At 38.3% G+C, this 26471-nt stretch overlaps 1 protein-coding gene across 1 annotated transcript in view; it reads left to right on the forward strand.

The window, feature by feature from the left end:
- LOC128643821 (neuroblast differentiation-associated protein AHNAK) overlaps positions 1 to 23142 on the forward strand; it is a 121891-nt gene extending 98749 nt beyond the window's left edge. Inside the window, exon 5 of the mRNA XM_053696640.1 lies at positions 1904 to 23142. Coding sequence (XP_053552615.1) covers positions 1904 to 21823 — 19920 coding nt within the window. The 3' untranslated portion in view covers positions 21824 to 23142. The remainder of the gene's footprint in view (positions 1 to 1903) is intronic.
- The last annotated feature ends 3329 nt before the right edge of the window (positions 23143 to 26471 follow it).

A 26471-nucleotide genomic window follows, 5' to 3' on the forward strand; every position in this document is an offset into this window, starting at 1 on the left:
AGGACCTTCTTGTTCAAGGTCCGTTCGAACATCCGAATCTGGTTTCACTCCAACTGACTGCTTGGAGATTGAACGCTTGATTTTATCAAAGCGAGGGTTTTCAGATTCTGTCATTGATACTCTTGTTCAGGCCAGAAAGCCTGTAACTAGAAAAATCTACCACAAAATATGGAAAAAATATATCTGTTGGTGTGAATCTAAAGGATTACCATGGAACAAGATAAAAATTCCTAAGATTCTATCCTTTCTTCAAGAAGGTTTGGAGAAAGGATTATCTGCAAGTTCTTTGAAGGGACAGATTTCTGCTTTATCTGTTTTACTTCACAAAAAGCTGGCGGCTGTGCCAGATGTTCAGGCTTTTGTTCAGGCTCTGGTTAGAATCAAGCCTGTTTACAAACCTTTGACTCCTCCTTGGAGTCTCAATTTAGTTCTTTCAGTTCTTCAGGGGGTTCCGTTTGAACCCCTACATTCCGTTGATATCAAGTTATTATCTTGGAAAGTTTTGTTTTTGGTTGCAATTTCTTCTGCTAGAAGAGTTTCAGAGTTATCTGCTCTGCAGTGTTCTCCTCCTTATCTGGTGTTCCATGCAGATAAGGTGGTTTTGCGTACTAAACCTGGTTTTCTTCCGAAAGTTGTTTCTAACAAAAACATTAACCAGGAGATAGTCGTGCCTTCTTTGTGTCCGAATCCAGTTTCAAAGAAGGAACGTTTGTTGCACAATTTGGATGTAGTTCGTGCTCTAAAATTCTATTTAGATGCTACAAAGGATTTCAGACAAACATCTTCCTTGTTTGTTGTTTATTCTGGTAAAAGGAGAGGTCAAAAAGCAACTTCTACCTCTCTATCTTTTTGGCTTAAAAGCATCATCAGATTGGCTTATGAGACTGCCGGACGGCAGCCTCCTGCAAGAATCACAGCTCATTCCACTAGGGCCGTGGCTTCCACATGGGCCTTTAAGAACGAGGCTTCTGTTGATCAGATATGTAAGGCAGCGACTTGGTCTTCACTGCACACTTTTACCAAATTTTACAAATTTGATACTTTTGCTTCTTCTGAGGCTATTTTTGGGAGAAAGGTTTTGCAAACCGTGGTGCCTTCCATCTAGGTGACCTGATTTGCTCCCTCCCATCATCCGTGTCCTAAAGCTTTGGTATTGGTTCCCACAAGTAAGGATGATGCCGTGGACCGGACACACCTATGTTGGAGAAAACAGAATTTATGTTTACCTGATAAATTACTTTCTCCAACGGTGTGTCCGGTCCACGGCCCGCCCTGGTTTTTTAATCAGGTCTGATGATTTATTTTCTTTAACTACAGTCACCACGGTATCATATGATTTCTCCTATGCAAATATTCCTCCTTTACGTCGGTCGAATGACTGGGGAAGGCGGAGCCTAGGAGGGATCATGTGACCAGCTTTGCTGGGCTCTTTGCCATTTCCTGTTGGGGAAGAGAATATCCCACAAGTAAGGATGACGCCGTGGACCGGACACACCGTTGGAGAAAGTAATTTATCAGGTAAACATAAATTCTGTTTTTCATGTAGGGTTCATGAGAATATGCAATTGGATTTGCACAAGAGTGGGGTGTTAGGCTTTTTGCCCCATTTACTTCTATGGGGAAATATGTGAACGCTCACACTTTTTACGTGCATCAGGTTAGCGCTCAAGCGATAACTTTTTACTTTCAACTTGTAATGCAAGCCCAATCTGACAAAAGGTCTGCCCACACAATAAATGTTCATATATGCACTGCAGGCGCTAAAGAGAAAGGTATGGAAGACTAAACTAAATGAAACAAGGAAATATTGATGCTAAACCCATGATCATAGAACTTGATAAATGTTTTGGAGATATAGTTTAAAATAAGAACTTTTGTTAACATTGTAACTCTTCACTTTTAGAGTGGTGATGACGAAGAATACAGACGAATTTATGCAAAGAAGATTAAGCCACGTCTTAAATCAGAGGAGTTTCTGGATACAGAGACACAAACAAGGACAATCACTGTTACGAGGAAGGTGACTGCTTACACAGTTGATGTGACTGGAGCTAAAGACTCCAAGGAAATTGATATCAGCAGCCCTGAATACAAGATCAAGATTCCGAGGCATGAGATAACAGAGATATCTAAAACTAGTGTGGCATCTGATGAGGGCAAAACAGTGATCAAAATCCCAGGTGCTGATGGGAAAACTATTCAGACTGGAGGAGAGTACAGACATACAAGCACTGGGCCAGGAGTTTCCCCTCAAGGAGATTATTTAAGCTCCTTTAGCACCACCAACGTCAGGTACCAAGAACAAAGTGGTGGAATATTTGAGTTTCCTGGAATACGCAGTAATGCAAACTTCAGGATGGGCAGTGGGGTCTCCACAGATGTTGATGTTTCAAATATTAGTGTTTCTGACTCAAAATCAAAGAGTTACGAGACAAAAATTGATGTGAAGAGTTCCAGGATTGAAGGAGATCATGGCATTACTTTTAGAGGTCCCAGTCTTGCTGGAGCAACATCTATGGACATAGATCTTAAAGGTGTTGCAGCCCCACAAACAGATGTCAACCTTTCTTCTCAATTAACCCAAGCAGAAACATCTTTGCCAACAGTTTCTGAAGGGAATATCACTGGAGATATTCAAGCACCAGGAATTAACAACACGGGGTCAGAGGGGGATGGAAAGATAACAATGCCTAGATTTCAGATGCCAAAATTTGGAATATCAGGAACAAAGATGGAAATCACAGACAGTCATATGTTAGAGTCCCAAAGTCCTTCTGGGAATGTTAAATTACCACCATTTAAAATGCCAAATTATAGTTTCACTGGAACTGCGGATAGCAATGCAGAAGGTGGCTCAAGATATCAAGAAGCAATTATAGAGACTACTTTCACAGCTCCTGATGTTCGGTTAGATGGCTCGCAGGGTAAGATTCAGACTCCTAGTTTTGATGTAAAAGCTTCCAAATTTGGCATTTCCAGTTCTAAAATAGAAGGTCCAGAGATGAATTTTGGTGTAACAAAAGGTGATCTTTCAGGTCCAACAATAGATATTAAGGGTTTAGGTGGCTCCACATGTAAAGTGCCATCAATTGATAGGAGTTTACCCAATGTATCATTGTCAAATGCTAATCTTAATCTGAAAAGTCCAAAGTTGGAAGGGGAACCTACAATGTCTATGAATATCAAAGGGGAAGGTGCTGATATGATGGTACCAGATGCAAGTATGAAAGTCCCAGAAGGAAAGCTAAAAATGCCTACATTTAAGATGCCTAAGTTTGGTATTTCAGGGCCCAAAGGTGAAGGTGCAGATTTAGATGTTAAACTTCCAAAAGGAGACCTTGAAATATCAGGTGGAAAAGTAGATATAAAAACTCCAGAAATTAATGTTGATGGTAACCTTCAAAGCCAAAAATTTAAAATGCCATCAATGAATGTTGACTTACCAAAGGTTTCTATGCCTGATGTTGATTTAAGTGTAAAAGGTCCCAAATGGGGGAAGGGAGAGACAGACATAACTGTTCCTAAAAAAGGAGATTGTAAAGGCCCCAAAGTAGATATCAAAGGACCAAATATTGATATAGGCATTGGGGGCACAGAGGGAAATGTGACAGGTTCCAAATTTACGATGCCCTCAATGAATGTTGACTCACCAAAAATGTCCATGCCTGATATTGACCTTAATTTGAAAGGTTCTAAATTTGAAGGCCCCAAAGGTGATATAAAGGGTCCCGATGTTGAACTTGAAGGGTCTGATGGAATTCTAAAAATGCCAAAATTTAAAATGCCAAAATTTGGTATTTCTGGGCATAGAATTGAAGGCCGTGATGTAGATGTTAAAATTCCAAAAGCTGACATTGAAATATCAGGTCCACAAGGTAATATTCAGGCTTCAGAGTTAGAATTTAAAGTTCCAGAAGCAAAGGTGACAGGTCAAAAGTATAAGATGCCATCAATGAATGTTAACTTGCCAGAAGCGTCCATGTCAGATGTTGACCTCAATCTTAAAGGTCCAAAGTGGAAGGGATCAGTTGATATCTCAGGTTCTAAATTAGAAGGTGATATAAAAGTTCCAGAATTAGATGTAAAAGGTCCAGATGTTAATCTTAAGGCTCCAGACATTAACATTCAGGGTTCAGAGGATAAACTAAACATGCCTACATTTAAAATGCCCAAATTTGGTATTTCATCATCTAAAATAGAAGGGCCTGAAATAGATGTTAATCTCCCAAAAGGTAAGATTGATTTAGCAGGTCCAAAAGTTGACATTGCAACTCCAGAGATAGATATTGAAAGTCCAGAGGTTAAGGTGAAGGGTGCTAAATTTAAAATGCCATCAATGAATGTAAATTTACCTAACGTGTCCATGCCAGATGCGGACCTAAATTTAAAAAGTCCAAAATGGAAGGGGGGAATGGATATTTCAGGCCCCAAAGTGCAGGGAGATATGAAAGGTTCAAAAGTTGACATCACATGTCCAGATTTAGATGTTGATAGTAAAGTGAAAGCTCCAAAAATTAAGTTTCCTAAGGTAGCTACATCTGATCTTAGTTTAAAAGGGCCAGATGTGAAAGCTGATATAAAGGTTCCCGATGTTGATCTGGAAGTTCCAGATGTTGATTTGAAAGGTCCAGATGGAAAACTAAAGATGCCAAAGTTTAAGTTGCCAAAATTTGGCATGTCAGGGCAAAAAATGGATGGCCCAGATGTGAATGCGAAACTTCCAGAAGCTGGTATTGATTTATCAGGTCCAAATGTAAATATTGGGGCTCCAGAGTTAGAATTTGAAGGTCCAGAAGGTAAAGTGAAGGGTCAAACATTTAAGATGCCATCAATGAATGTTAACTTGCCAAAAGTGTCCATGCCAGATGTTGACCTCAATCTTAAAGGTCCCAAATGGAGGGGAGGGGCTGATATTTCAGGTCCTAAATTGGAAGGTGATATAAAAGTTCCAGAAGTAGAAATGAAAGGTCCAGATATTAGCCTTGAGGCACCAGATATTGACATTCAGGGTTCAGATGGCAAATTAAAGATGCCTAAATTTAAAATGCCTAAGTTTGGTGTTTCAGGATCTAAACTAGAAGGTCCAGAAATAGATGTTAAGCTTTCAAAAGGCAACATTGATTTATCAGGTCCCAAGGCAGACATATCAACTGCAGATATTGATATTGAAATCCCAGAGAGTAAATTTAAGGGTAGCAAATTTAAAATGCCATCAATGAATGCTAATTTTCCTGAGGTCTCCATGCCTGATGTGAACTTGAATTTAAAAGGTCCAAAATGGAAGGGTGGAGTGGATATCTCAGCCCCAAAATTAGAGGGAGATATGAAAAGGCCAGAGGTTGACATCAAGGGTTCAGAGGTTGATGTTGAGATTCCAAAATTAGATGTTGATGGGAAAGTAAAAGGTCCCAAACTGAAGATGCCCTTAGTGAATCTCCCTAAAGTTTCTATGCCTGACATTGATCTGCACATGAAAAGTCCCAGCCTGAAAGGGGACATAGATGTGTCTATCCCAAAAGTGGAAACAGATATAAAAGGTCCGAAACTTGAAATGCCAGATGTTGATTTGGAAGGACCGGAAGGGAAAATTAAAATGCCTAGATTTAAAATGCCTAAATTTGGCATTTCCGGGTCTAAAGCAGAAGCACCAGATATTGATATACAAATCCCAAAAAGTGAGTTAGAGGTTAAAGCAGCAGAAGTAGATATTGAGGGTCCAGAAGCAAATCTGAAAGGCCCCAAATTTAATATGCCATCAATGAATGTCAGTTTACCAAAAGTTTCCATGCCTGATGTTGACCTAAATTTGAAAGGTTCCAAATGGAAGGGTGGAGCTGACATTTCAGGTCCTAACTTAGAGGGAGATCTGAAGGGCCCAGAGCTTGAACTCGAGTCTCCAGACATAAATGTAAGTCAGAAGGTTAATGGCTCTAAATTCAAGATTCCAAAAATGAATCTACCTAAAGTGTCCATGCCGGATTTTGATCTAAATTTAAAAGGCCCCAACTGGAAAGGAAGTGCAGATATGTCAGTCCACAAAGTAGAAGGATCAGATATAGATGTTAAACTTCCTAAAAGAGAAATTGACATTTCAGGTCCAAAAGTAGATATTGAAACTCCAGATATAAACATCCAAGGGCCAGATGGCAAAGTAAAGGGACCAACTTTTAAAATGCCATCAAAGAATATTAATTTACCAAAAGTGGCAATGCCTGATGTTGATTTGAACTTGAAAGGGTCCAACTGGAAAGGGGATGTTGATGTATCTGTCCCTAAAATAGAGAAAGATTTTAAAGGTCCAAAAATGGATTTTAAAGTTCCAGATCTTGATTTAGAAACCCCAAATGTTGACGTGGAAGGCCCAGAAGGAAAAATAAAAATGCCCAAATTTAAAATGCCCAAATTTGGGTTTTCAGGACCAAAAGTTGAAGGTCTGAATGTTGATGTTGGTATTCCAAAGGAGGAAATTGATATATCTGGTCAAATGAACATTGAAGCTCCAGATTTAGATATAGAAGGGCCAGAGGGCAAACTAAAGAGTTCTAAATTAAAAATGCCCTCCATGAATGCTAATTTACCTAAAATGTCAATGCCTGATGTTGACTTTAATCTTAAATCCCCAAAAATAAAAGGGGAAGCAGACATTTCAGCACCTAAATTAGGAGAGGTATCAGGTCCAGGAGTTGACATAAAAGGCGCAGAATGTGATTGGGAAGTTCCAGATTTAGAGATAGAAGGTCCTGATGGGAAAGGAAAAATGAAAATGCCTAAATTTCATCTACCAAAGTTTGGTTTCTCTGGCCCTAAGGTAGAAAGTCCAGATGTGGATTTAAAACTTCCAAATGCAGACCTTTCTATATCTGGACCTAAAGTAAAAATAGAAACTCCAGAAATTGATGTTGAAGGACCAGAAGGGAACATTAAAGGCTCAAAATTTAAAATGCCCTCAATTAATCTTACAAAAATGTCTATGCCTGATGTTGACCTTAATCTTAGAAGTCCTAAATGGAAAGGGGGGGCTGATGTCTCAGCACCCAAATTAGAACGAGATTTAAAAGGTCCAGAGATTGACATAAAAGGTGGTAAAGTTGATGTTGATACTCCAGAATTAGATATAGAAGGACCAGAAGTGAAAGGAAAAATGAAGATGCCCAAATTCAATCTACCAAAATTTAGCCATTCAGGCCCTAAAGTAGTAGGTCCAGAAGTAGACATTAAACTTCCAAAAGGAGATCTTGAGGTTTCAGGGCCAAATGTAGATATTGGAGCTCCAGATATAGATATAGAATGCCCAGAGGGTAAAGTAAAAGGACCTAGATTTAAGATTCCCTCAATGAACGATAATTTACCCAAAGTTTCTATGCCTGACATTGACATTAATTTAAAAGGTCCAAAAGTGAAAGGAGAATTGAAAGGTCCCTCAGTTGATATTGAAACACCAGATGTAGAGGGCTTAGAGGTTAAAGGTAAAAGTCCTAAATTCAAGATGCCATCTATGAATGTTAATTTACCTAAAGTATCAATGCCTGGTATGGACTTTAACTTGAAAGGTCCAAAACTAAGGGGAGAGACCGATCTGTCTGGTACCAAACTTGAAGGTGATCTGGAAGGTCCAGACATTGATGTGAAAGGTCCAGAAATCAATCTTGAGGCTCCAGATATTGAAATTCCTGAAGGAAAGGGGAAATTCAAGATGCCCAAATTCCATATGCCAAAGTTTGGATTCTCAAGCCATAAAGTTGAGAGCCCAGATATTGATATTAAAGTCCCAAAAGGTGATATAGATATTTCTGCTCCAAAGGTAGATGTTGATGCTCCAGAAGTTGATATTGAGGGTCCAGAAGGGAAAGTGAAAGGTAAATTCAAGATGCCCTCAATGTATCTCCCTCAAGTGTCTATGCCTGATGTTGACCTGAATCTGAAAGGTCCCAAGTGGAAAGGGGGGGCAGATATGTCAGGGCCAAAATTAGAAGGAGACCTAAAATGTGCTGAGATTGATGTGAAAGGACCAGAACTTGATATTGAGGCCCCAGATATAGATATTGATGCAAAAGGAAAATTTAAAATGCCGAAATTCCAGATGCCAAAATTTGGATTTTCTGGTCCCAAAGTTGAAGGTCCAGATATTAATGTCAATTTGCCAAAAGGTGACCTTGACTTATCTGCTCCAAAGGTAAATGTTGAAGGGCTAGATGTTGATATTGAGTGTCCAGAAGGGAACGTTAAAGGTCCTAAGTTTAAAATGCCTTCAATAAATATAAACATGCCTAAAGCATCTATGCCAGATGTTGACTTGAATCTAAAGGGGCCCAAATGGAAAGGAGGGGCCAATATTTCTGGACCTAAAGTAGAAGGAGAATTAAGAGGACCAGAATTAGACATTGAGGCTCCTGAATTGGACATTGAGGGCCCAGATGGCAAAATTAAAGGTCCTAAATTCGAAATGCCCTCATTGGATCGTCCTAAAGTGTCCATGCCAGATTTTGATTTAAATCTGAAAGGACCTAAGTTGAAAGGAGATGCTGATATTTCAGTACCCAAAATAGAAGGAGAATTAAAAGCACCAGAACTAGACATTGAAGCTCCAGAAATTGATATTGAAGGACCAGATGGTAAAATAAAAGGTTCCAAATTCAAAATGCATCTCCCAAAAATGTCCATGCCTGATTTTGATTTAAATCTGAAAGGACCTAAGCTGAAGGGAGATGCTGATATTTCAGTACCCAAGGTAGAAGGAGAATTAAAAGGGTCAGATGGCAAAGTAATGGGATCAACTTTTAAAATGCCATCAATGAATATTAATTTACCAAAAGTGGCAATGCCTGATGTTGATTACAATCTGAAAGGCCCTAAGTGGAAGGGTCAGACTGAAATTTCAGGTCCTAAAGGTCTGAATGTTGATGTTGGTATTCCAAAGGAGGAAATTGATATATCTGGTCAAATGAACATTGAAGCTCCAGATTTAAATATAGAAGGGCCAGAGGGCAAACTAAAGGGTTCTAAATTTAAAATGCCCTCCATTAATGTTAATTTACCTAAAATGTCAATGCCTGATGTTGACTTTAATCTTAAATCCCCAAAAATAAAAGGGGAAGCAGACATTTCAGGTCCTAAATTAGGAGAGGTATCAGGTCCAGGAGTTGACATAAAAGGCACAGAATGTGATTGGGAAGTTCCAGATTTAGAGATAGAAGGTCCTGATGGGAAAGGAAAAATGAAAATGCCTAAATTTCATCTACCAAAGTTTGGTTTCTCTGGCCCTAAAGTAGAAAGTCCAGATGTGGATTTAAAACTTCCAAAAGGAGACCTTTCTATATCTGGACCTAAAGTAAAAATAGAAACTCCAGACATTGATGTTGAAGGACCAGAAGGGAACATTAAAGGCTCAAAATTTAAAATGCCCTCAATTAATCTTACAAAAATGTCTATGCCTGATGTTGACCTTAATCTTAGAAGTCCTAAATGGAAAGGGGGGGCTGATGTCTCAGCACCCAAATTAGAACGGGACTTAAAAGGTCCAGAGATTGACATAAAAGGTGGGAAAGTTGATGTTGATGCTCCAGAATTAGATATAGAAGGACCAGAAGTGAAAGGAAAAATGAAGATGCCCAAATTCAATCTACCAAAATTTAGCCATTCAGGCCCTAAAGTAGTAGGTCCAGAAGTAGACATTAAACTTCCAAAAGGAGATCTTGAGTTTTCAGGGCCAAATGTAGATATTGGAGCTCCAGATATAGATATAGAATGCCCAGAGGGTAAAGTAAAAGGTCCTAGATTTAATATTCCCTCAATGAACGTTAATTTACCCAAAGTTTCTATGCCTGACATTGACATTAATTTAAAAGGTCCAAAAGTGGAAGGAGAATTGAAAGGTCCCTCAGTTGATATTGAAACACCAGATGTAGAGGGCTTAGAGGTTAAAGGTAAAAGTCCTAAATTCAAGATGCCATCTATGAATGTTAATTTACCTAAAGTATCAATGCCTGGTATGGACTTTAACTTGAAAGGTCCAAAACTAAGAGGAGAGACCGATCTGTCTGGTACCAAACTTGAAGGTGATCTGGAAGGTCCAGACATTGATGTGAAAGGTCCAGAAATCAATCTTGAGGCTCCAGATATTGAAATTCCTGAAGGAAAGGGGAAATTCAAAATGCCCAAATTCCATATGCCAAAGTTTGGATTTTCAAGCCATAAAGTTGAGAGCCCAGATATTGATATTAATGTCCCAAAAGGTGATATTGATATTTCTGCTCCAAAGGTAGATGTTGATGCTCCAGAAGTTGATATTGAGGGTCCAGAAGGGAAAGTGAAAGGTAAATTCAAGATGCCCTCAATGTATCTCCCTCAAGTGTCTATGCCTGATGTTGACCTGAATCTGAAAGGTCCCAAGTGGAAAGGGGGGGCAGATATGTCAGGGCCAAAATTAGGAGACCTAAAATGTGCTGAGATTGATGTGAAAGGACCAGAACTTGATATTGAGGCCCCAGATATAGATATTGATGCAAAAGGAAAATTTAAAATGCCGAAATTCCAGATGCCAAAATTTGGATTTTCTGGTCCCAAAGTTGAAGGCCCAGATATTAATGTCAATTTGCCAAAAGGTGACCTTGACTTATCTGCTCCAAAGGTAAATGTTGAAGGGCTAGATGTTGATATTGAGCGTCCAGAAGGGAACGTTAAAGGTCCTAAGTTTAAAATGCCTTCAATAAATATAAACATGCCTAAAGCATCTATGCCAGATGTTGACTTGAATCTAAAGGGGCCCAAATGGAAAGGAGGGGCCAATATTTCTGGAGATGCTGATATTTCAGTACCCAAAATAGGAGAATTTAAAGCACCAGAACTAGACATTGAAGCTCCAGAAATTGATATTGAAGGACCAGATGGTAAAATAAAAGGTTCCAAATTCAAAATGCATCTCCCAAAAATGTCCATGCCTGATTTTGATTTAAATCTGAAAGGACCTAAGCTGAAGGGAGATGCTGATATTTCAGTACCCAAGGTAGAAGGAGAATTGAAAGGACCAGAATTAAACCTTGAGGGACCAGAAATAGATTGTGAAGGCCCTGATGGTAAAATAAAAGGTCCTAAGTTTAAAATGCCATCAATGAATATAAACATGCCAAAAGTATCTATGCCAGATGTTGACCTGAATATGAAGGGGCCCAAGTGGAAAGGAGGGGCTGATATTTCCGGGCCAAAACTTGAAGGAAACCTTAAAGGTCCAAAATTAGACATTGAAGCTCCTGAGTTGGACATTGAGGGCCCAGATGGCAAAATAAAAGGTTCCAAATTCAAAATGCATCTCCCAAAAATGTCCATGCCTGATTTTGATTTAAATCTGAAAGGACCTAAGCTGAAGGGAGATGCTGATATTTCAGTACCCAAGGTAGAAGGAGAATTGAAAGGACCAGAATTAAACCTTGAGGGACCAGAAATAGATTGTGAAGGCCCTGATGGTAAAATAAAAGGTCCTAAGTTTAAAATGCCATCAATGAATATAAACATGCCAAAAGTATCTATGCCAGATGTTGACCTGAATATGAAGGGGCCCAAGTGGAAAGGAGGGGCTGATATTTCCGGGCCAAAACTTGAAGGAAACCTTAAAGGTCCAAAATTAGACATTGAAGCTCCTGAGTTGGACATTGAGGGCCCAGATGGCAAAATAAAAGGTTCCAAATTCAAAATGCATCTCCCAAAAATGTCCATGCCTGATTTTGATTTAAATCTGAAAGGACCTAAGCTGAAGGGAGATGCTGATATTTCAGTACCCAAGGTAGAAGGAGAATTGAAAGGACCAGAATTAAACCTTGAGGGACCAGAAATAGATTGTGAAGGCCCTGATGGTAAAATAAAAGGTCCTAAGTTTAAAATGCCGTCAATGAATATAAACATGCCAAAAGTATCTATGCCAGATGTTGACCTGAATATGAAGGGGCCCAAGTGGAAAGGAGGGGCTGATATTTCTGGGCCAAAACTTGAAGGAAACCTTGAAGGTCCAAAATTAGACATTGAAGCTCCTGAGTTGGACATTGAGGGCCCAGATGGCAAAATAAAAGGTTCCAAATTCAAAATGCATCTCCCAAAAATGTCCATGCCTGATTTTGATTTAAATCTGAAAGGACCTAAGCTGAAGGGAGATGCTGATATTTCAGTACCCAAGGTAGAAGGAGAATTGAAAGGACCAGATTTAAACCTTGAGGGACCAGAAATAGATTGTGAAGGCCCTGATGGTAAAATAAAAGGTCCCAAGTTTAAAATGCCGTCAATGAATATAAACATGCCAAAAGTATCTATGCCAGATGTTGACCTGAATATGAAGGGGCCCAAGTGGAAAGGAGGGGCTGATATTTCCGGGCCAAAACTTGAAGGAAACCTTAAAGGTCCACAATTAGATATTGAAGCTCCTGAGTTGGACATTGAGGGCCCAGATGGCAAAATAAAAGGTTCCAAATTCAAAATGCATCTCCCAAAAATGTCCATGCCTGATTTTGATTTAAATCTGAAAGGACCTAAGTTGAAGGGAGATGCTGATATTTCAGTACCCAATGTAGAAGGAGAATTGAAAGGACCAGAATTAAACCTTGAGGGACCAGAAATAGATTGTGAAGGCCCTGATGGTAAAATAAAAGGTCCCAAGTTTAAAATGCCGTCAATGAATATAAACATGCCAAAAGTATCTATGCCAGATGTTGACCTGAATATGAAGGGGCCCAAGTGGAAAGGAGGGGCTGATATTTCCGGGCCAAAACTTGAAGGAAACCTTAAAGGTCCACAATTAGATATTGAAGCTCCTGAGTTGGACATTGAGGGCCCAGATGGCAAAATAAAAGGTTCCAAATTCAAAATGCATCTCCCAAAAATGTCCATGCCTGATTTTGATTTAAATCTGAAAGGACCTAAGTTGAAGGGAGATGCTGATATTTCAGTACCCAAGGTAGAAGGAGAGTTGAAAGGACCAGAATTAAACCTTGAGGGACCAGAAATAGATTGTGAAGGCCCTGATGGTAAAATAAAAGGTCCTAAGTTTAAAATGCCGTCAATGAATATAAACATGCCAAAAGTATCTATGCCAGATGTTGACCTGAATATGAAGGGGCCCAAGTGGAAAGGAGGGGCTGATATTTCCGGGCCAAAACTTGAAGGAAACCTTAAAGGTCCACAATTAGATATTGAAGCTCCTGAGTTGGACATTGAGGGCCCAGATGGCAAAATAAAAGGTTCCAAATTCAAAATGCATCTCCCAAAAATGTCCATGCCTGATTTTGATTTAAATCTGAAAGGACCTAAGTTGAAGGGAGATTCTGATATTTCAGTACCCAAGGTAGAAGGAGAATTGAAAGGACCAGAATTAAACCTTGAGGGACCAGAAATAGATTGTGAAGGCCCTGATGGTAAAATAAAAGGTCCTAAGTTTAAAATGCCGTCAATGAATATAAACATGCCAAAAGTATCTATGCCAGATGTTGACCTGAATATGAAGGGGCCCAAGTGGAAAGGAGGGGCTGATATTTCCGGGCCAAAACTTGAAGGAAATCTTAAAGGTCCAAAATTAGACATTGAAGCTCCTGAGTTGGACATTGAGGGCCCAGATGGCAAAATAAAAGGTTCCAAATTCAAAATGCATCTCCCAAAAATGTCCATGCCTGATTTTGATTTAAATCTGAAAGGACCCAAGCTGAAGGGAGATGCTGATATTTCAGTACCCAAATTAGAAGGAGAATTGAAAGGACCAGAATTAAACATTGAGGCACCAGAAATAGACATTGAAGGCCCAGATGGCAAAATAAAAGGTCCTAAATTTAAAATGCCCTCAGTACCAAAAATAGGAGAATTAAAAGGACCAGAAGTTGATATTCAGATGCCAGACGTTGATATTGATGGACATGACGGTAAACTAAAAATGCCCAAGTTTAAAATGCCTAAGTTTGGTTTTTCTGGACCCAGAATTGAAAGCCCAGATATTGATGTCAATCTTCCAAAAAGTGAAGTTGACTTTTCTGGCCCTAAAATAGATGTTGACGTTCCAAGCTTAGACCTCGATGGTCCAGAAGGAAAGCTGAAGGGTTCTAAATTCATGCTTCCCTCCATGAATGTTAATTTACCAAAAATGTCAATGCCTGATATTGACTTGAATTTGAAAGGTCCTAAGTTGAAAACAGAAGCTGACATATCAGGACCTGCAATTGAGGGGGTCCTGAAAGGTCCCACGCTAGATCTTAATGCTCCAGAACTGGATATTGAGGGCCCTGAAGGGAAAGTAAAAGGTCCCAAATTTAAAATGCCCTCTATGCATGTCAATTTACCTCAAGTGTCAATGCCTGACTTTGACCTCAACCTGAAAAATCCGAAGTTAAAGGGTGGATTAGATGTTTCTGGTCCAAATCTTGAAGGAGATTTAAAAGGATCAGACTTTGACATAAAAGCTCCAGAAATTGATTTAGAAGCACCAGATGCTAGCCTAGATGGCAAATTTAAAATGCCTAAATTTAAAATGCCTAAGTTTGGTTTCTCTGGGCCTAAAATGGAAGGTCCAGATGCAGATATTAAGCTTCCACATGGTGATGTTGACATTTCTTGTCCAAATGTAAATATTAAAACACCAGATCTAGACATTGAGGACCCAGATGGAAAATTAAAGGGTTCTAAGTTTAAAATGACCTCAATGAATGTAAACTTACCAAAAGTATCCATGCCTGACCTTGACCTAAATCTTAAGGGTCCCAAAATAAAAGGCGAAGTAAATTTACCTGTTGCAAATATAGAAGCTGATTTGAAGGCTCCTAAAGTTGAAATGAAGGGAACAGAAATTGATGTTCCTAGTCCAAGCTTGTCTGTAGAAGTACCTGAAGGGAAAGTGAAAGGCTCCAAATTCAAATTACCCTCATGGGGATTTTCAAAACCCAGTGTTTCCATGCCAGATGTTGACCTCAATGTGAAGGGTGGTAGCGTCAAAACCCCTGATGTGGACATCAGTGGTCCAAAAGTGGATGTTGAAATACCTGATGCAAAGGTTAAAAAATCAAAGTTTAAGCTGCCCAAATTTAATTTTTCAGGTTCTAAAAGCCAATCAGCTTCTGTAGATGTGAAACTTCCCAAAGCTGACCTAGATATAAGTGGCCCTGATATGGATATTCCAAATGTGGAAGCTAAAGGTAAAAGTCCCAAATTTAAAATGCCTTCATTAAACATAACAGGTCCAAAAATGTCAATGCCAGATGTTGAATTAAATCTCAAAGGAGCAAAGCTGAAAGGTGATGTGGACGCCCCAGTTCCTAAACTTGAAGGTAACATAAAGGGTCCACAACTTGATATTAAAACACCAGATATAGATCTTGAGACTCCAGATATAGATACAGAAGCAAAGGGAAAACTAAAGATGCCAAAGTTTAGCCTTCCCAAATTTGGATTTTCTGGACATAAAGTGGAAGTGCCAGATATTGATGTTAAATTACCAAAGGGTAACATTGATATTTCAGCTCCAGAATTAGACACTGACCTTAGTCTGAAGGCTCCAAATTTGGAAGCTGATATAAAAGCTCCACAAATTGATCTTGAAGGTCCAGATGTCACAATTGATGGGAAAATGAAAGGCCCCAAATTTAAGATGCCCTTAATGAATCTTCCTAAAATGTCAATGCCTGAAATTGATTTGAATCTTAAAGGTCCCAACTGGAAAGGGGATGTTGATCTGTCTGTCCCAAAAGTTGAAGGAAATGTGAAAGGTCCAAAAGTGGATATCAAGGGTCCAAATGTTGATGTTGAAATGCCAAATGTTGATTTGGATGGGCCAGAAGGAAAACTGAAAATGCCCAAATTTAAAATGCCCAAGTTCGGTTTTTCTGGTCCTAAATTTGAGGGCCCAGATGTTGATCTAAACTTGCCAAAAGGCGACCTTGACATATCTTGTCCAAAAGTAGATCTTGAAGCTCCAGGTTTAGATATAGAAGGGCCTGAGTTCAAAGGTAAGGATTCAAAATTCAAGATGCCTTCAATGAATTTTAACCTACCTAAAATGTCTATGCCTGACTTTGACCTAAATTTAAAAGGTCCAAAAGGACCTAAGCTTGAAGGCAATCTTAAAGGACTAGAATTAAATGTTGATGCACCAGAAATTGACATTGAAGGCCCAGAAGGAAAGGTAAAGGGCCCAAAATTCGAAATGCCATCAATGAATGTTAACTTACCCAGTGTATCTATGCCTGACTTTGATCTTAATTTAAAGGGAACCAAATTAAAGGGAGGTGCTGACATCTCAGGCCCTAAGCTAGAGTGTGATCTGAAAGGTTCAGAAGTAAACATTGAAGCACCAGACCTGGATATAGAAGGTCCAGAAGGAAAGGGAAAACTGAAAATGCCAAAATTCAGTCTACCAAAATTTGGTGTGTCTGGCGCCAAAATGGAAGCACCAGATGTGGACCTAAATCTGCCAAATGCAGATATTGATGTTTCTGGGCCAAAACTAGACATTGATGCTCCAGAGATTGATGTAGATGGAAAAATTAAAGGCTCTAAGTTCAAGATGCCTTTAATGAATGTGAATTTGCCAAACATTTCTATGCCTGACATTGACCTGAATTTGAAAGGCCCAAAATGGAAAGGAGGGGCAGATATTTCAGGGCCTAAGATAGAGGGAGATCTGAAAGGTCCAGAATTGAATATTGACACTCCAGAAATAGACATTGAGGGTCCAGAAGGCAAGATTAAAGGTTCAAAATTCAAAATGCCATCCATGAATATGAACCTTCCTAATGTATCTATGCCTGACATTGATCTTAATCTTAAAGGCCCTAAATTAAAAGGAGGTGCTAAAATATCAGACCCGAAGTTAGAAGGTGATCTAAAATGTCCAGATATTGACATGGAAGCCCCAGATATAGACATAGAAGGCCCAGAAGGGAAGGGAAAACTGAAAATGCCCAAATTCGGTCTTCCTAAGTTTGGTTGGTCTGGCCCTAAAATTGAAGGACCAGATGTGGACATAAATCTGCCAAAGGGAGGTGTTGATATTTCTGGGCCAAACATGGATATTGATGCTCCAGAGGTCGATGTAGATGGAAAAGTAAAGGGCTCTAAATTCAAGATGCCTTCGATGAATGTAAACTTACCAAACGTTTCCATGCCTGATATTGACCTGAATTTGAAAGGTCCAAAGTGGAAAGGCGGAGCAGATATTTCAGGACCCAAGTTGGAGGGAGATCTGAAAGGACCAGAGTTAAATCTTGAAGCTCCAGAAATAGACATTGAGGGCCCAGAAGGCAAAATAAAAGGATCCAAATTCAAGATGCATTCAATGAATGTTAACCTACCTAGTGTATCTATGCCTGACTTTGATCTTAACTTAAAAGGTCCCAAATTAAAGGGAAGTGCTGACATATCAGGACCTAAACTAAAGGGGGACCTGAAAGGACCAGAAGTAAACATTGAGGCACCAGACCTAGATATAGAAGGCCCAGAAGGAAAGGGAAAACTGAAGATGCCCAAATTCAGTCTTCCAAAATTTGGTGTGTCTGGCCCTAAAATTGAAGGACATGATGTGGACATAGATCTGCCAAAAGCAGGCATTGATATCTCTGGACCAAAGGTAGACTTTGATACTCCAGAGATTGATGTAGATGGAAAAGTGAAGGGTTCTAAATTTAAGATGCCTTCAATGAATGTGCATTTACCAAAAGTCTCCATGCCTGACATTGACATGAACTTGAAAGGTCCAAACTGGAAAGGAGGAGGAAACATATCAGGACCTAAGATAGAGGGTGATCTAAAAGGGCCAGGATTAAATGTTGATGCTCCAGAAATAGATTTTGATAGTCCAGAAGGCAAAATAAAAGGATCCAAATTCAAGATGCATTCAATGAATGTTAACCTACCTAGTGTATCTATGCCTGACTTTGATCTTAACTTAAAAGGTCCAAAATTAAAGGGAAGTGCTGACATATCAGGACCTAAACTAGAGGGGGATCTGAAAGGCCCAGAGGTAAACATTGAGGCACCAGACCTAGATATAGAAGGCCCAGAAGGAAAGGGAAAAATGAAAATGCCGAAATTCAATCTTCCAAAATTTGGTGTGTCTGGCCCTAAATTTGAAGGTCCAGATGTGGACATAAGTCTGCCAAAAGGAGATTTTGATATTTCTGGGCCAAAGGTAAACATTGATGCTCCAGAGGTTGATATAGATGGAAAAGTGAAGGGTCCCAAATTCAAGATGCCTTCAATTAATGTGAATTTGCCAAAGGTCTCTATGTCTGACATAGATCTGAATTTAAAAGGTCCAAAGTGGAAAGGAGGAGCAGACATATCAGGACCTAAGATAGAGGGAGAACTGACAGGACCAGACATGCCTGACATTGACTTTAATCTCAAAGGCTCCAAATTAAAAGGAGGAGCTGACATATCAGCTCCCAAGTTAGAAGGTGATCTGAAAGGTCCAGAAATTCACATTGAGGCTCCAGATATTGACATAGAAGGCCCAGAAGGGAAGGGAAAACTAAAAATGCCCAAATTCGGTTTTCCCAAAATTGGTTTGTCTGGCCCCAGAATTGAAGGAACAGATGTGGACATAAATCTGCCAAAGGGAGGTGTTGATATTTCCGGCCCAAATGTGGATATTGATGCTCCAGATGTTGATTTAGATGGAAAAGTAAAAGGCTCTAAATTCAAGATGCCTTCAATGAATGTGAATTTACCTAAAGTATCTATGCCTGACATTGACCTGAATTTGAAAGGTCCAAAGTGGAAAGGTGGAGCAGATATTTCAGGGCCGAAAATAGAAGGAAATTTGATGGGTCCAGAAATAGACTTAACAGGCCCAGTTAATATTGAGGCTCCTGATATAGATCTGGAAGGTCCAGAAGGAAAACTAAAAATGCCCAGATTTAAAATGCCTAAATTTGGCATCTCTGGGACAAAAATAGAAGGGCCTGATGTAGATGCTAACTTGCCAACAGGTGAATTGGAATTTTCTGGTGCAAAGGTTAATATTGAGGCTCCAGATTTAGAGATTGCAGGCCCAGAAGGAAAAGTTAAGGGCTCTAAATTTAAGATGCCATCAATGAATGTAAATTTACCAAAAGTATCTATGCCAGAATTTGACATGAATGTAAAAGGCCCCAAGTTTAAGGGAGGGGCAGATATTTCAACCCCAAAACTAGAAGGTGACATGGATTTGAAGGCACCTAAATTGAAGGGAGGAATTGATCTTAATGTATCAAATATTGAGGGAGATTTCAAAGCTCCTTCAATTGACATGAATGTGCCTGATGTTAACCTAGAGACACCAGATGTTAATTTGAAAGGTCCAGGTATTGAAATTGACGGTCAAGAAGGTAGTCTAAAACTGCCAAAGATGAAAAAAGCAAAGTTTGGTTTTGGTATGAAATCCCCAAAAGCTGATTTGAAAGGACCATCATTAGATGTGTCTGCTCCAGATGTTGAACTAGATACAGAAGCCCCAGATATAGGTATTGAAACTAAAGGAAAGAAGGGTAAATTTAAAATGCCAAAAATTCACATGAGTGGCCCAAAAATAAAAGGTAAAAAAGGAGGTTTTGATGTAACCACCCCTGAGGGTGAGATTGACATGAACCTTGGTGTTCCTGATGTAGATGTAAACATGTCAGGCGGAGATGCAGCATTAAAATCTGATCTTAATATAAAGGCACCTAAAACGCGCAAACCTCTCTTTGGAAAAATTCATTTTCCTGATGTGGAGTTTGACATAAAATCTCCAAAATTAAAAGGTGATGTTTCCTTGCCCAGCCCTAAAGCAGACATAAAAACTCCAGACTTAGATATTGGTGAATTAAAGACACCAGACACAAATGTATCATCTCCTGGGATTATCATTGATGGTCCAGATGTAAAGTTGAAGAAACCTAAATTTAAACTTCCAACATTCAATATGTCAGCCCCAAAAATAGAAGTTCCAGATTCTGATATCAATATTTCAGGTCGAAATATAAATGCTCCTAGCATGGACGTAAATCTGAGTGCACCAGACCTTAACCTTAAAGGACCTGGTATTTCAATAGATACATCTATTCCAAAACTGTCCGGGCCAGATGTAGACGTGAATTTGCAAGGATCAAAAGTAAAAGGGAATATGGATATCTCTGGAAATTTGGACTGGGGTACTCCTGATGTTGACATTTCTGGATCAGGTGGGAAGATAACATTTCCCAAGGTAAGTATGCCTAAATTTGGTATCTCTGGCCCCTCAGTTGAAGGACCTGATGTCAGCTTTGGGAAGGAAGATTTGAACATTAAATCTAAAATTGGGTTGCCTAGCATGCATGTAAAAGCTCCCGGAATTAAGACACCAGAACTAGCTGGTAATTTGGAAGGTACTTCTATTGAAATGTCATCTCCTAATGTTTCCGGCACTGATTTTGATATGAATTTGAAAGGACCAAAGATTGAAGGTGATTTGGGCATTTCTGGAGCCTTGAAAGGACATAATGTTGGTATTGGGTTACCAGGAATTGGTATAAAAAACTTAGATGGTCATATTAAACAACCTCAAGTGGAACTGTCTGGGCCAAACTTTCAAGGGTCTGATGTGAAGCTACTAAAGGGGGGTGTATCTCTTTCAGGGCCAAATGTGGAAATGCCTAATGTATCTGCCAAATTTAAAACTCCTGATTTAAGTGTAAAGGGGACTTCTTTTCAGCTACCTAATGTGTCCACTCCTGGGATTGATCTAAATGTAAAAGACCCTAAAATGCATGGAGATTTTTCAGTAGGCTCTCCAAGCCTTAGTATGTCTGGACCCTCTATTCATGGCCAAAATGCAGGCATAAACATTGGTCTCCCAAGTGAAAATATTGATGCAGATGGAGCACAGTGTAAGGGAGATGTAAAAGGTCTTAAGTTTGGCATGGGAAAACCTGAAATTGATTTTAGAAGTCAAGGAGAGACCTTAAAAGGAGACCTAAATACTAATATAAGTGGAAATATTGAAGGAGCATCGTTGAAGATTAAAGGGCCAGGGGGGTTAAGTATAGCAGGACCAAAGATAGAAGGTGATATAAGTGGACCTAGAATAGGTGGGCAGTTAGATAGTGATATTGGAGCTTCACCAGTTAGAATTACTTTCCCCAAACTGTTGATGCCCAAATTTTCAACCCCTGGACCAGAGTTGACTGGACGGGAGGTGGGAGTTGATGTAGATTTCCCTAAAGCAGGCATGAGGACTGAACATTCAGGCCAAATTGATGTGGAGTTAGAAGAAAGTGAGCTGAAAATTAAGAAATCAAAGATAAAAATGCCAAAGTTTAATTTTTCTAAGGCAAAGGGTAAAACTGATGCCAGTATACCAGATGTGTCAGTTTCAGGTTCAAAGGGTGATTTGAAAAGCTCAAAAGCAAGTCTGGGTTCTGCTGAGGGGGGACTAGGTTCTGTTGGATTAGAGGTTGAAGGGGGTATGGGCATTTCCCCAAAAGAAAAGTCACCAAAGTATGAATTTTCCTTATTTACAAGCAAAAAACCAAGGCACAGGTCATCCTCTTTTAGTGAGGAGAAGGAAGGATCCACACAGTCCTCACCTAGTGGTACTTTGGAGTTAGGAGGTGGTGCTGTATCTGTTGAAGGTAGCAAGAAAAAGGGGAAGCATTCAAAGATCAAATTTGGCACCTTTGGTGGGTTAGGTTCAAAATCCAAAGGCTCTTATGAGGTCACACTTAGTGACGATGAAAACGTCCAGGGGAGTGGAGCATCATTGGCGTCTCGAAAGTCCAGGGTCTCTTCCTCCTCAAGTAATGACAGTGCCACCAAAGCAGGTATACGGCTGCCAAAGGTGGAGCTAACTGTTGCTAAAAAGGAGTAGATTCCTCTTCATCACCCTAAAAATGTGTATATATATATATATATATCTGAGTGTTTGTACATACATTTTGCAGCCTTTACATAATGCTAACTTTCTGGGCTTTCTGGAGTAGAGATAAAAGTCAAGGTAACAAAAATAGAATGAAAACCGAGAAAGAGAAAAAAAAAAAAAAGAATCTGGCACTACAAATTCCATCTTAACCCCCTTCCTTGCCAGAGACTTGTACATGCCAAGACAACTCTGGCAAGTAAGGGCTTTTACTGGCTATTTTGATATAACAGTACATGGAAATATATTTTTCCATATATTTTTTTTTTAACATGCTTTTGCAGCTAATGTTTTCTTTTTTTAGGGGCTTTATTAAAAACACTGTAAATTTACATTGAACCAGGTAGACGACAGTAAATCGGGGAATTATCATTAAAAAATGAATGTTATAAAAAAAAAAACCCATATAGTACCAGATATTTTTTTTTAAAATACACAATTTATCCTGAATTCTATATTCTAGAAGTATTTCATTTTCCTCTATGGTGTATTTTGTGTTGTCATTGAGATATTCATATAAAATAACCTGCCCAGTCAATAATAACTAAAGCCAACAGCAACATTAATTTCCAAAACAAACAGAAGCTGTTTTATAATAACAGGGAATTTATTTGTATATTTATTCTTAATTATCTAAATTGACCGAAAAAAATAAAATAAAAAATCCTGGCATGAACAAATAGTAAATATATAACAACCCTATCACAACCATAAAGAAAATGAAACACTACTAGGAAATCTAAGCTAATAAACATATTTATATTTTTTTATGCAAAAAAAAAAGAAAAAAGAATTATAAAACCATGTTGGTGTAAGGTACATTTGTAAGATTTAAAACATTTTTTGAGTATTTTCTTACGCCAGTACAACTGATTTGAAAAGTCTGAGGCTTTTTTTTTTAAAGCTGGAAATGATTGTGCGTGAGAAGGTATTGATCTGCAAATATCCCGCATCTTTATTTCTACGCACCTGATACTTCCCTGATACACGTTATTTGTAAACGTTTCTGACCCAATGGTTTGTACTATAAATAGTTTCCTAATGAAATTGTAATAACCGAACCTGCGCTTGTTTTTGTGGGGTTTTTTTTGAAGGGGGGTTATAAATGATATTTGCTTTCATTTCTGTAAAAAAAAAAAAATTAAATGTACAAAAAAATGAAATAAAACATTTAACTTCAGAAATCTAAAAGCACTTTAATAGCAAATCATACTGGAGTGTTTGGAAGTGGACTGTTCCAAAGCAAAATAAAGCTTTTAACTTTCACCAAACTGTCTTCTTATCTTTATTACGTACATGGCTTGGTTTTGGGGGAAGAGGCTCTACATGGTTACAAGAAAATGCAGAGTGGATATCAGCATTTAAAGGGACAGTCTAGTCAAAATTAAACTTTCATGATTCAGGTAAAACGTAGTTTTAAACAACTACCCAATTTACTTTAATTATCAAATTTGATTTGCTAGTTCATGGGTGCCATATAGATAACATTGTGCTCACTCCGGTGGACTTATTTATGAGTCAGCACTGATTGGATAAAATGCATGTCTGTCAGAAGAACAGAGATAAAGGGGGCAGTTTGCACAGGCTTAGATACAAGGTTATCACAGAGGTAAAAAGTGTATTAATATAACAGTGCTGGTTTTGCAAAACTGGGAAATAGGTAATATATCTTTTTAATTCTAGTAGTAGAGTAGACTGTCCCTTTAAGTGCACCATTTAAAAAAATCTTAATTCACAATAATACTGCATTGTATGATGTCCGCATACACAATAAATGTTTATATATGCACAGTAAATATCAGTAATTAAGTGCTACATTACATACTGTCTGCACACACAATAAATGTTTATATATGCACAGTATATATCAGTAATTAAGTGCTGCATTACATAATGTCTGCACACACAATAAATGTTTATATATGCACAGTATATATCAGTAATTAAGTGCTGCATTATATAAGGTCTGCACACACAATAAATGTTTATATATGCACAGTATATATCAGTAATTAAGTGCTGCATTACATAATGTCTGCACACACAATAAATGTTTATATATGCACAGTATATATCAGTAATTAAGTGCTGCATTACATAAGATCTGCACACACAATAAATGTTTATATATGCACAGTATATATCAGTAATTAAGTGCTGCATTACATAATGTCTGCACACACAATAAATGTTTATATATGCACAGTATATATCAGTAATTAAGTGCTGCATTACATAAGGTCTCCACACACAATAAATGCTTATATATGCACAGTATATATCAGTAATTAAGTGCCGCATTACATAAGGTCTGCACACACAATAAATGTTTATATATGCACAGTATATATCAGTAATTAAGTGCTGCATTACATAAGATCTGCACACACAATAAATGTTTATATATGCACAGTATATATCAGTAATTAAGTGCTGCATTACATAAGGTCTGCACACACAATAAATGTTTATATATGCACAGTATATATCAGTAATTAAGTGCTGCATTACATAATGTCTGCACACACAATAAATGTTTATATATGCACAGTATATATCAGTAATTAAGTGCTGCATTACATATTGTCTGCACACACAATAAATGTTTATATATGCACAGTATATATCAGTAATTAAGTGCTGCATTACATAAGGTCTGCGCACACAATAAATGTTTGTTTATGCACAGTATATATCAGTAATTAACTGCTACATTACATAAGGTCTGCACACACAATAAATGTTTATATATGCACAGTATATATCAGTAATTAAGTGCTGCATTACATAATGTCTGCACACACAATAAATGTTTATATATGCACAGTATATATCAGTAATTAAGTGCTGCATTACATAAGATCTGCACACACAATAAATGTTTATATATGCACAGTATATATCAGTAATTAAGTGCTGCATTACATAAGGTCTGCACACACAATAAATGTTTATATATGCACAGTATATATCAGTAATTAAGTGCTGCATTACATAAGGTCTGCACACACAATAACTGTTTATATATGCACAGTATATATCAGTAATTAAGTGCTGCATTACATATTGTCTGCACACACAATAAATGTTTATATATGCACAGTATATATCAGTAATTAAGTGCTGCATTACATAAGGTCTGCACACACAATAAATGTTTATTTATACACAGTATATATCAGTAATTAACTGCTACATTACATATGGTCTGCACACACAATAAATGTTTATATATGCACAGTATATATCAGTAATTAAGTGCTGCATTACATAAGGTCTGCACACACAATAAATGTTTATTTCTTTCATGTAATTAGCAAGAGTCCATGAGCTAGTGACGTATGGGATATACATTCCTACCAGGAGGGGCAAAGTTTCCCAAACCTCAAAATGCCTATAAATACACCCCTCACCACACCCACAAATCAGTTTTACAAACTTTGCCTCCTATGGAGGTGGTGAAGTAAGTTTGTGCTAGATTCTACGTTGATATGCGCTCCGCAGCAGGTTGGAGCCCGGTTTTCCTCTCAGCGTGCAGTGAATGTCAGAGGGATGTGAGGAGAGTATTGCCTATTTGAATTCAATGATCTCCTTCTATGGGGTCTATTTCATAGGTTCTCTGTTATCGGTCGTAGAGATTCATCTCTTACCTCCCTTTTCAGATCGACGATATACTCTTATATATACCATTACCTCTACTGATTCTCGTTTCAGTACTGGTTTGGCTTTCTACTACATGTAGATGAGTGTCCTGGGGTAAGTAAGTCTTATTTTCTGTGACACTCTAAGCTATGGTTGGGCACTTTTATATTAAGTTCTAAATATATGTATTCAAACATTTATTTGCCTTGACTCAGGATGTTCAACGTTCCTTATTTCAGACAGTCAGTTTCATATTTGGGATAATGCATATGAATAATTCAATTTTTTTCTTACCTTAAAATTTGACTTTTTTTCCTGTGGGCTGTTAGGCTCGCGGGGGCTGAAAATGCTTCATTTTATTGCGTCATTCTTGGCGCTGACTTTTTTGGCGCAAATTTTTTTTTCTGTTTCCGGCGTCATACGTGTCGCCGGAAGTTGCGTCATTTTTTACGTTTTTTGCGCCAAAAGTGACGGCGTTCCGGATGTGGCGTCATTTTTGGCGCCAAAAGCATTTAGGCGCCAAATAATGTGGGCGTCTTTTTTTGGCGCTAAAAAATATGGGCGTCACTATTGTTTCCACATTATTTAAGTCTCATTATTTATTGCTTCTGGTTGCTAGAAGCTTGTTCACTGGCATTTTTTCCCATTCCTGAAACTGTCATTTAAGGAATTTGATCAATTTTGCTTTATATGTTGTTTTTTCTATTACATATTGCAAGATGTCCCAGATTGACACTGAGTCAGAAGATACTTCTGGAAAAACGCTGCCTGGTGCTGGATCTACCAAAGTTAAGTGTATCTGTTGTAAACTTGTGGTATCTGTTCCTCCAGCTGTTGTTTGTAATGAATGTCATGACAAACTTGTTAATGCAGATAATATTTCCTTTAGTAATGTTACATTACCTGTTGTGGTTCCATCAACATCTAATACTCAGAGTGTTCCTGTTAACATAAGAGA

The sequence above is a fragment of the Bombina bombina genome, unplaced genomic scaffold, assembly GCF_027579735.1.
Source record: "Bombina bombina isolate aBomBom1 unplaced genomic scaffold, aBomBom1.pri scaffold_517, whole genome shotgun sequence".
In the NCBI taxonomy this organism is placed as follows: domain Eukaryota; kingdom Metazoa; phylum Chordata; class Amphibia; order Anura; family Bombinatoridae; genus Bombina; species Bombina bombina.